The sequence below is a fragment of the Vigna unguiculata genome, chromosome 3 (assembly GCF_004118075.2).
Source record: "Vigna unguiculata cultivar IT97K-499-35 chromosome 3, ASM411807v1, whole genome shotgun sequence".
Classification (NCBI taxonomy): Eukaryota; Viridiplantae; Streptophyta; class Magnoliopsida; order Fabales; family Fabaceae; genus Vigna; species Vigna unguiculata.
This window is the reverse complement of record NC_040281.1, coordinates 56,263,902-56,276,790: the sequence shown is the minus strand read 5'-3', so window position 1 is coordinate 56,276,790 and position 12,889 is coordinate 56,263,902. Positions and strand designations below refer to the sequence as shown.

At 32.3% G+C, this 12,889-nt stretch overlaps 1 protein-coding gene and 1 long non-coding RNA gene across 7 annotated transcripts; one reads left to right on the top strand and one right to left on the bottom strand.

Moving 5' to 3' along the window:
- The first annotated feature begins 1,192 nt into the window (after positions 1-1,192).
- On the top strand, positions 1,193-8,893 carry LOC114176218. 5 transcript variants are annotated; one of them, XR_003602979.1, is made up of 10 exons: positions 1,193-1,546; positions 1,655-1,722; positions 1,798-1,859; positions 1,966-2,115; positions 2,791-2,967; positions 4,626-4,838; positions 5,209-6,899; positions 7,413-7,487; positions 7,576-7,856; positions 7,986-8,193. XR_003602979.1 is itself a non-coding variant. In XM_028061175.1 (10 exons), the coding sequence occupies exons 1-10, from the start codon at positions 1,347-1,349 to the stop codon at positions 8,667-8,669; spliced, it is 3,390 nt and encodes a 1,129-aa protein (XP_027916976.1). In that variant the 5' UTR covers positions 1,193-1,346; the 3' UTR covers positions 8,670-8,891. The 5 variants fall into 5 exon arrangements, 4 of the variants coding, with proteins under 4 accessions (XP_027916976.1, XP_027916977.1, XP_027916978.1 ...); XM_028061175.1 differs by having other exon boundaries at positions 7,576-7,645; positions 7,986-8,891; XM_028061176.1 differs by lacking the exon at positions 4,626-4,838 and having other exon boundaries at positions 7,576-7,645; positions 7,986-8,893.
- Positions 8,894-11,081: 2,188 nt separating this feature from the next.
- LOC114178420 lies at positions 11,082-12,867 on the bottom strand. Of its 2 annotated transcripts, XR_003603322.1 has the most exons (3): positions 12,771-12,785; positions 12,571-12,683; positions 11,082-11,427 (listed from the first exon to the last, which is right to left on the bottom strand). It is a non-coding gene; the product is annotated as an uncharacterized LOC114178420 (long non-coding RNA). The 2 variants fall into 2 exon arrangements; XR_003603321.1 differs by having other exon boundaries at positions 12,571-12,867.
- Between the last annotated feature and the right edge of the window lie 22 nt (positions 12,868-12,889).

The window sequence follows — 12,889 nt, the reverse complement described above, 5'->3', positions numbered from 1 at the left end:
TTATTATCAAATATTCTATTTTATTAGATTTTATTTTTCTCTTTATATGATGAGACATTGTATTCTATATATTAAACAAAAGTCGTAATATATCAATAAGTAAGCAGCCTCTTTCTGAATTGTTTTTCACCAAACATTTCTTGTGTGTTTCTATACGTATTTTTGTACGCATCATTTCTTCTTGCTTATACATATCTAACAATTTAATATTTTGTAATCCATGTCCATTACTTTTGTCATCGTAATGGAGTGCCTTTAAATAACATTACTTGCATAAGTTAAGATATTCACATAACATATACAAAATATTTTGTGAATTATGTATTTTATACTTTTTAGTTTAGTTCACCGATGGGGTCTACTTTTTGAGAAGTAAAATAACACTGGTTATAAGTATTGGAAAAGCAAAACCCATGTTACAACAAGTCATTTGTTATTAAAATAAGGATTAAATATGTTTTTAGTACCTTAACTTTCAGTGAATTTTAGAATTAGTCCATTTCGAAACTTTAGATCAATCTAGTCATTTATTTTTCGAAATACGTGGATTTAGTCTTTTAATCAATTTTATTAGGTTTATTTGATGTTTCGTACGCATTTCAAGATTGTATTTGAATTGTTTATACTTTTTGACCCATTTTTGCTTTAATGTTGAGTCAAATATTATTATGAAACACGCTTGAAATGTCAAATAAATTTAAAAAAGTTTAATTAAAATGACTAAATCTACGTATTTCGAAAGATGAATGACTAAGTTGGTCTAAAATTTCGAAATAAACTAATTCCAAAATTTACTGAAAGTTAAGGGACCAAAAACATATTTAACCCTTAAAATAAACTATTAAATGACAATATATGAAAAAAAATTAATCACTATATTAATTAATTTAAATATTTAATAATAAATTAAAATTTATTAATCTTTCAAATAATTTATACTATAAATAAAAAAATATTTAGAATCGTTTTTAAAATAACAATTCATATTAACTCGTCCAAAATTCTCAAATTATTTTTATTCATCAGTCATATTTTTTTACATAATTTAAGAAACAGATAATCAAATATCCATTTAAAAATATTTATTACATAGAACTACACACTTCATTTATATAATAAAAAACTAAAAATATCAATAAAAGAGGGTCAGTACCACATTTTTAAAGTACTTATTCTCTCAGAAGACTGATTATTCTGATAGCATTTTTCCCGCACGAGGGGTTTACCGCGAAACCGGGTTTTGGCGCGAAGGATTGGTTTCTGGCATCTTTCTCCGTCGCGCCGACGAGGTAGTGTGAGACTGCAACTGAGTTGTTTCTTCCTTCAGAAATCTTTGTAAGAAAACGATGTCAGAAGAGATTCAAGAAATCCGCAGTTTAATTTCTTCAAATGACAAGTTCAACAAATCCTCAGGCTATTCTTCCCTCTTGCAATTTCAGCAACATTCTTGCGTCAACGCTTCTTCGCTCCAATTCCTCGCTCACTCCGCCCAATCCATAATCTCCTCCATTGTTTCCGACATCGTCGACGACCACGACGAAGAAATGTGAGCACCAACTTCCACTTTCTCACCATTCAATCGTTTTGACTTCTTTCTTTGTTCTCTCTGTAGAATTAGGATTTCCATTAATTAATCTATTTACTTATCTGTCAGTGCCACTCAAGCGTTGAAGTGTTTGGGGTTCATGCTTTATCATCCATCCATTGTTTCCGTCCTTCGAGGTATCTAGTTTCGCTGTTGTTTTTCAATCTATCGATTTGGTTTTGTGCAAAGCTGATTTTTGCTTGCTTTTGCAGTGGATGATGTCAATTTGGTTCTGAGTACATTGCCCAAACTTATTACAACCACAAAATTAAAGGCTCGTATGATATTCTTTTTACTCTTGATTAGTGTTTTCAGTTTTAGTTGGGTTTTTATGTATTATGTTTAGTTGTTTACATAATCTGTCTTGACTGTTGCTACAGTCTGCTTGTAATTTAGGGGTATGGTGCTTGTCTGTCCAACAGTTGGATGCAACGTTTCTTGTTACTCACTTTCATTATTTGTTACGGGCAATTGTTCATGCCCTGGACAATCCCATGGGTTCTTTGTCCACAACATTTGAAGCTACGCAGGTACAGTTCCCTTTCTTTATTGTTGGTGCTTTACGAGGTCAAATAATATTTGAAATAACTTATATGTAGTTCCTTAGTTGTTTTTGCTGTTTCCCAATTAGTATATTTAAACTTCAATAATTCCATAATAAAAATTGTATTTAAAGTCACCACAGTTGCATGATTCACTAAGATGAAACTTTAATTTGTTTTATAGAATAGCTTTAAACGAACCTAAAGAACTGCTTTTAGGTTTTTGTCAAATAAAATTAGGAACAAAATAAACGAACTCCACACTTTTTAGTGATTTTAAAATGTTTATAGATCAACCAATTCCCCCTTGTGCTTTTCAACAATGCTTACCAAGTTGATGAGCATTTTTCCCTTAAAATATATTGCAGCGAGGATAAAAATAATCAGTGTTTTTACTCAGCGCTAAATATATATCTTGTCAGTATCACAAGTTACTACAACCTTGAAAACAAAACTGTGCCCTTGTACCTTATTTCAAATTTTTTAATGTTATATTAGCTTCTTGATCATTTTTTTCAAACACTCACTTAATAAGAGATGATGTTCTTTTATGCATGCCTGGTGATTTTAGTGGTCTGGTTCTCGTTGCATATTTATTCTTGAAAGTCGTCTTTAGGTTAGCAGTTTTCTAATGAAACTGATATTTTAACCTTTCAATTACAGGCTATAATGAAGCTATCAGGTCAACTAAGCGAGCAAATGAAAGGCTCATCCCATGTATGGGCTCCTCCAATATACAGAAGACTTCTCAGCACAGATAAAAGGGAGAGGGATGCCTCAGAAAGGTGCCTGTTGAAGATCAGATCCACAGTCATTCCTCCCTCTCTGGATCTTTCTAAGGTACCAAAACAATTTTGTGATTTCAATATAAAGTGATGGATTCGTACTCTAGTGGCATGGCCATGATTATATTATAGCTATTTAAGCTGTCAATACTACTGTTGCTTTTGTGCTTATGCAAAGGATGCCAAACTACAATGTTTTATCTTGGCAAGTTTGTCTCGTTGTGGGTAGTTGTAATCCCTGCAGCCTATATTTTAGGTGTGTACAAAAAATCCAAATATTGAAATTGAATTCATATCACTGATATAAATCACTTTAAGTCAATATTAATGGATCTGATTCAAATTCAAATCCATATCTTTGGGTTTTTAATTCACTCCAGTTAATTGGATTTGGATTTAAAAAGAACTAAGATCAATGTTCATCCTAAGAAATCCTTTGGTCAAGATAATTTTAAGCTGGTTTTGCCTGATATTTTTTTTACTCTATGCAAACTGTTTCTTTGGTTTAGAACATAGTTGGGGTGTTGATGAGTTGACCTTGGATGGGACATCTTTGGCACGGTTTCGGCCAATACGTCCTTAACTCAGCCTTGACCGAAGTATTATTGGTACCACCTCAGGTGGGCTTTTGTTGGCCAGGCCTCCATTGGGACATTATTGGCTCGGCCTCAACTGAAGCATCATTGACACAGTCTCATTGAAGATGTCCTCAACCTTGGCCAGGGTATCATTGACCTATTTACCTATAGCAAGCCTCTTTCAAAGCCTAAGAATGATCGTTGACAGTCTCATTCAAGGCGTCCTCAACCTTGACCTGGACATCATTGATTTATTTACCAATTAGAAAGCTCTTTTTAAAGTTTGTTAACATGACCTGAGTTATAGAAAAACCTATACCCGAGCAAATAAGCTGAATTAGGCCAACCAACTTATAAAGGCCTCTGGCTCTTGTTCATCAGATAAATTTGTATATTTCAAAAGACTGATATTAAAGGGAATAAGAAATTTTCTGCAAGGAAAAGTCATTATATTAAAATTAGATAGACGTATAGAGCATATATAAGTGCTCATCATATTTCCACATGATCAAAATATGTGAAAATTTTTTAATGTAAAAATAATTAAACAGTGAGAAAAAGTAACACAGGAAAAAAATGAAAAACTTCAATTAGAATCACCAAATACATGTATCTTTTTGTTGAGTCATCGTGCTAATAACACCTCTATATGATCACTCTCTTTCCCAAAATTACCAATTTAATTTTGAAAAATATCTTCTTTATTTAGTAAAAGAAAACCTAAATTAATTTAAATAAAACTGAAATTGAATCCATGAACTAAATTACCTGGTTTTGATGCCACTTCTATTCAAATTAAATGGATATGAATTTAAATTAATTTAAATCCAAATATAAATTATATTAAATAAATCATAATCAATTTTGTCCAACTAAATAGATTTGGATTTCAATCCAATCAATTTTATTGGATTTGGATTGGATGTAGATTAGTTTTATTTTTATTTATTTTTTAAATCTAATGCCCATCCGTACGATATTTTTATATAGATTATTTTATGGTAGTGCAAAATGGAAATAAAATTTGTATTGTCCGTGACATATCATGCTTGGTCTGTAAGGTTCACATAGTGGTTTGAAGTTTAAAGTCGTTGTCTTTGGTGTCATTGTCAACTTACCTTATTTTTTCCATTAGGTTATTATCAAAGATATGAAGATAAAATTGCTCAGTGGGATGAAGGTTTTGCTAGAAAATGGTATGAAGACGCAAGCTGTTTGTGCATGGGGATGGTTTGTCCGAATGCTTGGATCCCATGCTTTGAAGAGTAGGCACCTCGTTAATGATATGCTAAAAATTCCTGAACGTACATTTACAGATCTTGACCCTCAAGTTCAAATTGCTACGCTGGTATTATATGAGCTACTGGTTTGCTTTTATCTCATCCATGATTCACAAAGATGAACTATTATTTGGGGTGTAAACCTGTTCAATATTTAAAGGGACATGATAGAAAGTGGCTTAAAGAATTATGGTTGACATTCATGCTGTATTTGTTTTTGAGGAAATGAAAATAGAGAAGAATTAAGTTGAGAAAAGGGAAATAAATAAGAAATAAAATTGAATATTTAGTTTGATAGAGTAGAAATGAATTATTTTTTCTCTTCTCTCCCTCTCCATGCTCCCCCCTTCACTCTACCAATGCACAGAACACTTACTAGGTGTTAACGTCATTTACTTATTGTTGCTTATGTAACCCTTTCATGTACCTTATGGGCAGGTTGCTTGGGAAGGTCTTATTGACGCTCTTGTTCACGGTCCAATGTTGGTTTCTGAGAAAAACGCATCAGCAGAGGAGAATTCTCTATCAGGAAGGAAAATTTGTGATGATCAAGCAAATGGCCTTTCGAAAAGCATAAAGCTAATAATGACGCCACTGATTGGCATCATGTCCAGTAAATGTGATGTATCAGTTCATTCATCCTGCTTAAACACATGGTGTTATTTGCTGCATAAGCTTGATATCTCTGTCAATGAACCATCAATGATAAAAATAGTTTTAGAGCCTATACTTAAATCAATATTTCAGAATGGACCTGATAGCAAGAACATCTGCTTATGGAGCCTGGGCCTTGATCTGCTCACTGATAGTATTTCACAGAAGAGTAGGGAGGTCCTCTTCCAGTCAACTGGCCTGGTAAGCCACAGAAACTCTGAAAACGGACATTCTCAATCTGGAAAATGCTCTTGGAAGCAACACCAAATTAGATGGATGCCCTGGAATATTAATCAATTGGACTTTTATCTGAGTACGATTTTTCATGTTTTTCATCAAGCATCTCTGCCAACTGTCACTTATGATCATAGAAGTCATGTTTATGATGCAGCTTTGAAGTTATTTATACATACTCTGAAAGGAGTCAAACTGCATGTTGAAAGTCCATCTACTAATTATGGAGGTATTATGCAGTGCTTGACCTCATTAATAACATTCATCAAGAAAGTATGTGAAGATTCGTGCTCGGATGTTGGAGAAAATTATGATATTTATTGTACTTCCGTTCAGTTCGTAGATGCTATCACAAAGGAGTTAGGTCCTTCTATCTTGGGATCTCCTCTGTATAAAATTTCTTTAGATCTGAAGTACTTTGAAGACACGCAATCAGTTGATAATAATAAACATCTAAAATTTCTTAGTGTCACTAGTGTTTCTTATATGGATAAGGTTTCTCCATTGGTTTATTTGATAGCACTGTACTTCTACATGATGGTTCAGTTAACCATGAAATCCCATCAAACTGATCACGTATCACAAGGGATGTGTGAATATTTTAAATTTATGTTTTCTTCAAGTGATCCCCTGGAAGATCTCCTCACCAGCATTATTTTCTTGTATAGACACGTTCAACCAATTTACTTGAACATATGGGTAGCATTAGCTCAAGGTCTGAACTACTGTGTATCTGATCCAAACTGCAAGTCATTACAGGAAGCCTTGTCTGACAGCACTGTATATTCCTCCATATGCCATCTTTTAATTTACCCCATCCTGGCACTTTCTGAAGTTCCAAGAATGACCGTGACAGCTAGTGGCTCTTTGGACAAATATTTTGTATCACCAGAAAGAAAGCCGAGATTTGAACTGGTTATTCAGACGTGGAAAGCACTTCATGGATCTCTTTGTACTTTGTTCATTCGATGTTCATCAACCACCAATTTCTCTGGGGACCTGTGTTTGTTGTTAAGCAGCTACCTTGATGAAAATAGTGGCATGGTTGAGAGTGGTGCTGATTTTGACTTAACACGCAATGATGTGGATCTTGGTTTCCTTCATTTATCTGGCAATTTCTTGATTTGCATTCTAGAACAGATTCAGACTTTGGAATTAGTTTCTGAATTGGACAGAAGTAAATTTGACCGTGATAGGAAAATATTGTTCTGTATAACGAACTGCTTAAAATTTGTTACCAAGTAAGTTTCAACATGCTTTGTAAGGATATGATGAGCCTTTCTAGTTGTTTAATACGTGATTGCCATGTCTCTTTTTGATTGTGTGGGGTATCTGTTTCATATCTTCAGATGATAAAAGTTGAATGGTAGAAACAGTGCATCTTCAGAATGGATGTCTTTTATTAGCCTGACATTTCTATCGTTCTGTGTTGAGTTGGGGATGTAAAAGCAATATCACTGGCATTTCGACATATGCTAGTGTTTTTGTTTTAATTTTATAAATAGGCATCTATTCTATTTCTTGCGTGAAGTTATTAGCAATTTTAGATATTGTCATAACTTATTCAAGTAATTGACTTGCTAATTTGTATTTTGCTGCTTTACTTAGCTTGTATAAGTATTATTTTGATTGTAACACGACCTTTGAGTATTACCTAACCTACTCTAATTGCTGTAAATGGATGTGTCAAGCATGTGCAAAATGAAGATTCGTGTATCTAAGTTTCTACTGATAATTTTTATGTCACATTTCAGGTATATGAATTTATTGAGAACAAAAATGGTGCGAGACCCGGTGCCTGAACTGCCTGGATTTGTTGGGACCTCAAGGTAAGTAATATAAGTTGTCTCCTGTAATGCATTCTTTGTTGTTCAATTAGTAACTAACTCTACTTGACTTTCACTTCATAAATATCAGGCTATATTCTGCGTTGGCATGCTTTATTAGTTGCCTTCACGGGAAGCAAGATATTCTTCATTTTCTAAAGGTTGTTCCTTCTATTCCTACTTAGTTCGTTGAAGTAGCTTTTATGAAACATGTGTATTTACTTATATGCTGCAACTGGAAGGGTGAGGGTTTACTTCACTACTACTACTAATTAGTCCATGATAGAAGGTTCAACTCAGTTATGATACCGGCTAAAGAATAAAGAGTCTTATCACATTCTGTTTGCATTTTCATCCGAAAACTGCACAAAGGTGAATGCCTTAAAAACAATTAGTTTGTGCTGATGACTTTCATTATGCTTTATTATACCAAATTGACAATTACATGATAATTTTCGTTTCATCAAACTAGCCTTTAATATTCCTTATACTTTTCTGCAGATTGTTTCCTTCCCACTGCTTGAATGGCTATCAAATATGGGAATGCAGGATGATAAAACAAACAACCAACTCCAACTTCTATGGACCGAAATTCTAAGCTGCTTAAGAAGAAGTCAACCTCCTATAAACTTTGGTTCCGCTTTGCTCAAACTTCATGAACCTCTATTGGAAAAAACTCTCAATCACCCATATCCCTCTATTTCAGAACCAACCATCAACTTTTGGAATTCTACATTTGGTGAGCAAATTATTTTGGATTTCCCCTCGAATCTTCTTTGTGTCTTGGACAGGTTATCCAGAAATGGAAGATTAAAGCTCCAGAAGAGAAGCCTACCATGTCTTGAGAAATGTCAATCTCCTGAGGAAGCCATTGATGCTCCACAGGGATATAAGGTCTCTGCCAAACATAACAGCACTTCTAAGAGGGTGGAACTAGTGTTGGATACACTACAAGAGGCACCTCCTTTAAGTTGTAAAAAGAGGAGGCTAGAGCTGACCGAACATCAAAGGGAAGTTAGGCGAGCTCAGCTAGGAAGGGAGAGGGATACTGGAGGACATGGCCCAGGTATTAGAACTTACACTAGTGCTGACTTTACACAAGGTAACGATGATTCGCAAGAAAGCCAGGAGGAGATAGTAAGAGATCCTGAAGCTATATTGCAGATGCTGCTAAAAACTATTTGACTTGCTTTGAATGCTGCTTATAGATGGTATTATACATCGAAGCCTGAATTATTATCAGGTGAAATTTATTTTAACCTGTCTTGATTACCAAATTCTAAATCGCAAAATATTTAGGAATGTCAAAATATAATAACTTCTAGTAACTAATCAATTACATATGTGGGAGTTAGGCTATTCACCACTCCGAGGGATCAGTTTTCTTATATTTACATATCTATACCGAGTAGTTGGCTTTAAAGACCGATGAAGGAAATGTTATTATATCAACTAAAATTAATTTAACAATTTGTTTTTATCGATCGAAAAACACATCACGTACTAGAAAAAAAATGCATGAAATTAGTTTAATTAATGTCATAACTAAGAATTTTTTCATTCTAAGAATTGTAATTCTAAAACTTACGCGTTATAAAAATGTTGTATTACAAGATTATTATATTAAACAACATAAAGGAAAATTATTGATCACAAAAATAAAATAACATTATTATATTAAATATTTCTATCAAAATATGTTCAATTTACAAAGATATAATAATAACATCCACATGATATTTTGATTATCCATTAATATATTTTATGAGATGTATGATAATATTTATGTGATATAAATACAATCTACTCATAATTGGGGATGACAAAAAAATTTGTACTTGCGGGTATTCGCGGATAAAACCCGCAACGGGTAGGAAATGAATATTAAAAATGGATACCCGTTACCCGTGGGTATGAGTATTTTTGATACCCGTATGTTAATGGGGCGGGTACGGGTATCATAGTACCCGCTAAACTTTACCTTATATATATATATATATATATATATATATATATATATATATATATATATATATATATATATATATATATATATATATATATATATATTAGTAAACAACATTTTGAGTTTTCATCCAATAATGGTGGTCAGATTCTTACTTCACGAATGAGTAAATTACTTCCATATATTGTGGAGGTATTGATGTGTCTCTAAGACTGGTTATGGACCAACATGGAAGGTAATGAAATTAATACTTTTACTTAGATATTTTAATTAAGTGATTGTTAGAAATTTTTACTCAACTTCTTATGTTCTAAGGCTCTTCTAGATTAAAATTGGACAACATGAAACTTTATACAATGTTGCAAGAGGTGGACATTGATGAAGTTAGTAATTTCTTTAATATTTTATTCAAAAATAAACTACAATATAAATTAGTAGTGATTTTTTATTTGTTTGTTTTTCTAGAATCAATCGGAGAAAGGGGACTTGTTGATCTAAGCACTAATTATGGTTAAATATTTATTTTTTTAAATATTTTTGTAAATACCCGCGGATACTCGCGGATATGAAAAAAATATACGGGTACCCGCATAACAGATACCCGACGGATATGGGTACGGGTACGAGGGAGCTACTACCTGTACCCTACTCGTCCCGTTGACATCCTTACTCATAACTAACAATATGTATGTATCATGTATTATGTCTGTTTTATACTATGTATATCAGTATGTCTCCAAAAACATATTATCACAAGCATTACATTATCTTATAATTATCTTTATTTACAAATAATGCTCTTTTTACTTAAGCGTTAGAATCTTTGCCTATTATTATATTAAATATTTTTATATTGTATAACTTTATTTTAAAAATAATATAACATTACAATTCATAAAAAATAAATTAAAAACCCTATGATGGAGATATCATTATATGATTATTTAATGTCCCTTGACATGTCTTTTGGCTATGGCCAGGTATAAGTTACCATTATCTCTCTCACGACTCTAGGCTTATCCACAATTCCACAACCATCAATCAATCCATGAGGTCCTAAATGAAAGTTTTGGACCACAAAAGAAAATTATTTTACGTTCAAGATAGCAACATTTTATTTTAATGAAATTAAATTAATTTTAAAGAACTTAATCCCCTGTATTCCTCTATCTTAAATTTGTTGTGAGCCTCTTTCAGAAAAAAAAAAAAAAAACTGGTAAAAATTGGAGGAGCATTTGAATATTAAAGGTCCAAAGAAAAAAAAGAATTTTTGACACCACAAACAATGCTAGTTTATATTTATTCCATTTTTATAAGGAAAATTGCATATTAAAATATTTATTTCACTGGTTTTATAATGTAAAAAATGATATAAAATCTCATTAGTGATGATTGTAATAAAGTTATGCATAAATATCATTTAGCCAGGGAATAGTCCAATTATGAGTCAGAAGTCTCACTTGGATAAAATAGACAAAGTTAAACACTATATAAGAATAAAGTCTTATAACACCATTACCTTAAAGTTAAAAGTGGTGTTAAATGTCTTATATGTGTAAGACTAATGTCATATATATCTAGAACCATAGTCTCTCAATAACCATAACTCATATGATAAAATATAAACCCAATTAGTGGTATCAGAACCATAACTCATGTGATAAAATATAAACCCATCAAAAGTCACATGGATCCAATCGGTCAATATTACATTACTGTTTTATCACATGGATCCAATCCAAGGTCCAAAAGACCTATAAATACATATAGTATTCCCAAGTAATATAGACACTCTCTCATACTCATTCTCTCTTAATCTAAAGATTCAAACTCTCTTACTAACCTGAGCGTCGAATAGTCTTTTGCAGGTAGATATTTTCCCTGTGTTCCAGCCCTTAGGAGCTTACATTAGGATTCTTCAATCCATTCAAATATTGTCACATGTCCAAAGGTCCACACGTTGAATTTCACTAAGAACTATAGATAAACATTAACGGTGAATAATAGAGACAAATAAGTGAAATGGGTTAAGATAAATAAAGAATAACGACTATAAATGATGAAGATAAAATAGAAAAAGATGCACCACCGTCATGACCTATTTAAGAGTGTCTAGGTTATGCTAACTGTAAGTAAATGACAAACAAACATAAGAAGAGTTAAAATATTTTACTGGATTTGTTGTTGTTATTTCCTGTAGAGCATTAAAATACTTTGATATTGGTACTTTAAAAATCTTCTTAAATTTTAAAACATCAAAATTAGCATCCATCAATTTATTTTAAGAAACAATACAAAACAAAAAAGAACTCGAGAAAATTCAAATTCACATAAAAATGTGTCTTAGATTTATCTTGAGTAACTCATGAAAAATATTATCTAACCTATATAAAAGTATGTTAATTTGAATTGAATCAAATTTGATTCAATCATAAATAAAGTCAATATAATTTAAAATCTGATTAAGTCATCAAATAACCAACTCAATTAACCAACTCAATGAATACTTTTGTTTTAGATATAAAGTTGAAAATGTTGTAATTAATGCAATAGAAAAGTTCTAACAATGATACCTTTAACCTGTATTTTTTTTTTCCTGACCCGTGATTAGAATTAACCTAATCAAGACTCAATCACTTTTAATTTTAATTACTAACTTGTTTAAGCTAACTAAATGTTAGGTTTCAGAGTCATCGACCGACTGACTCAACCACATAATTTGTATAAAAAACCTAGGTAAAATTTTGTGTACCAATCAATTGACATCAACTGAGGAGGCCGTTCGATGTTGTCGAACAACCCACATTGTAGTTCCCATTTAAGCCAAGGGTGGTGAGAAACTGGGTAAGATGTTGTCGGACACTCAATACTATATCTAAAAATCTTCTTCAGAAGTAATCTCCACAATTGATTTTTGTTAAGTTGATTGATCGAATTGATCTTTGTCGACAGACCCATGACTGACCCATACAGAACAACTCTTGTACTAAGTTATTTTGAGAATTTATTATTAAAAATATAAGATTTCAACAAGAACCAAATAAATATATTGTGTGCGGACAATATATAAACTCTTTAAAAGAAAAAAAACAGTGGATTAGAAAATGAAAGAGTAAGTACCTTGCATCTAGTTATTTTCTACACTGTCTCCCACATCCATTGATCCTTGAAGTAGAATATGTAGAAATGGCTTGAACCTACTCTCATCAACAAGCCACAAAATCTTATCCTCCCTGGCAAATCCAACATGCAGGAATAATTTATTCAAATGATTGAGTAAAAAAAAATCATAACAAAATCGAAAGCCCGTTTTATATAACTAAAAACGATGAAATGGTTTAGTGAGTGTGGAACTTGTGCCCGTATCCAATATCCAACCACTAGCCACTTGGCCAAGTGGATGGACCTTTTCCATCTTCCCAAGTTATTTGCAATTATG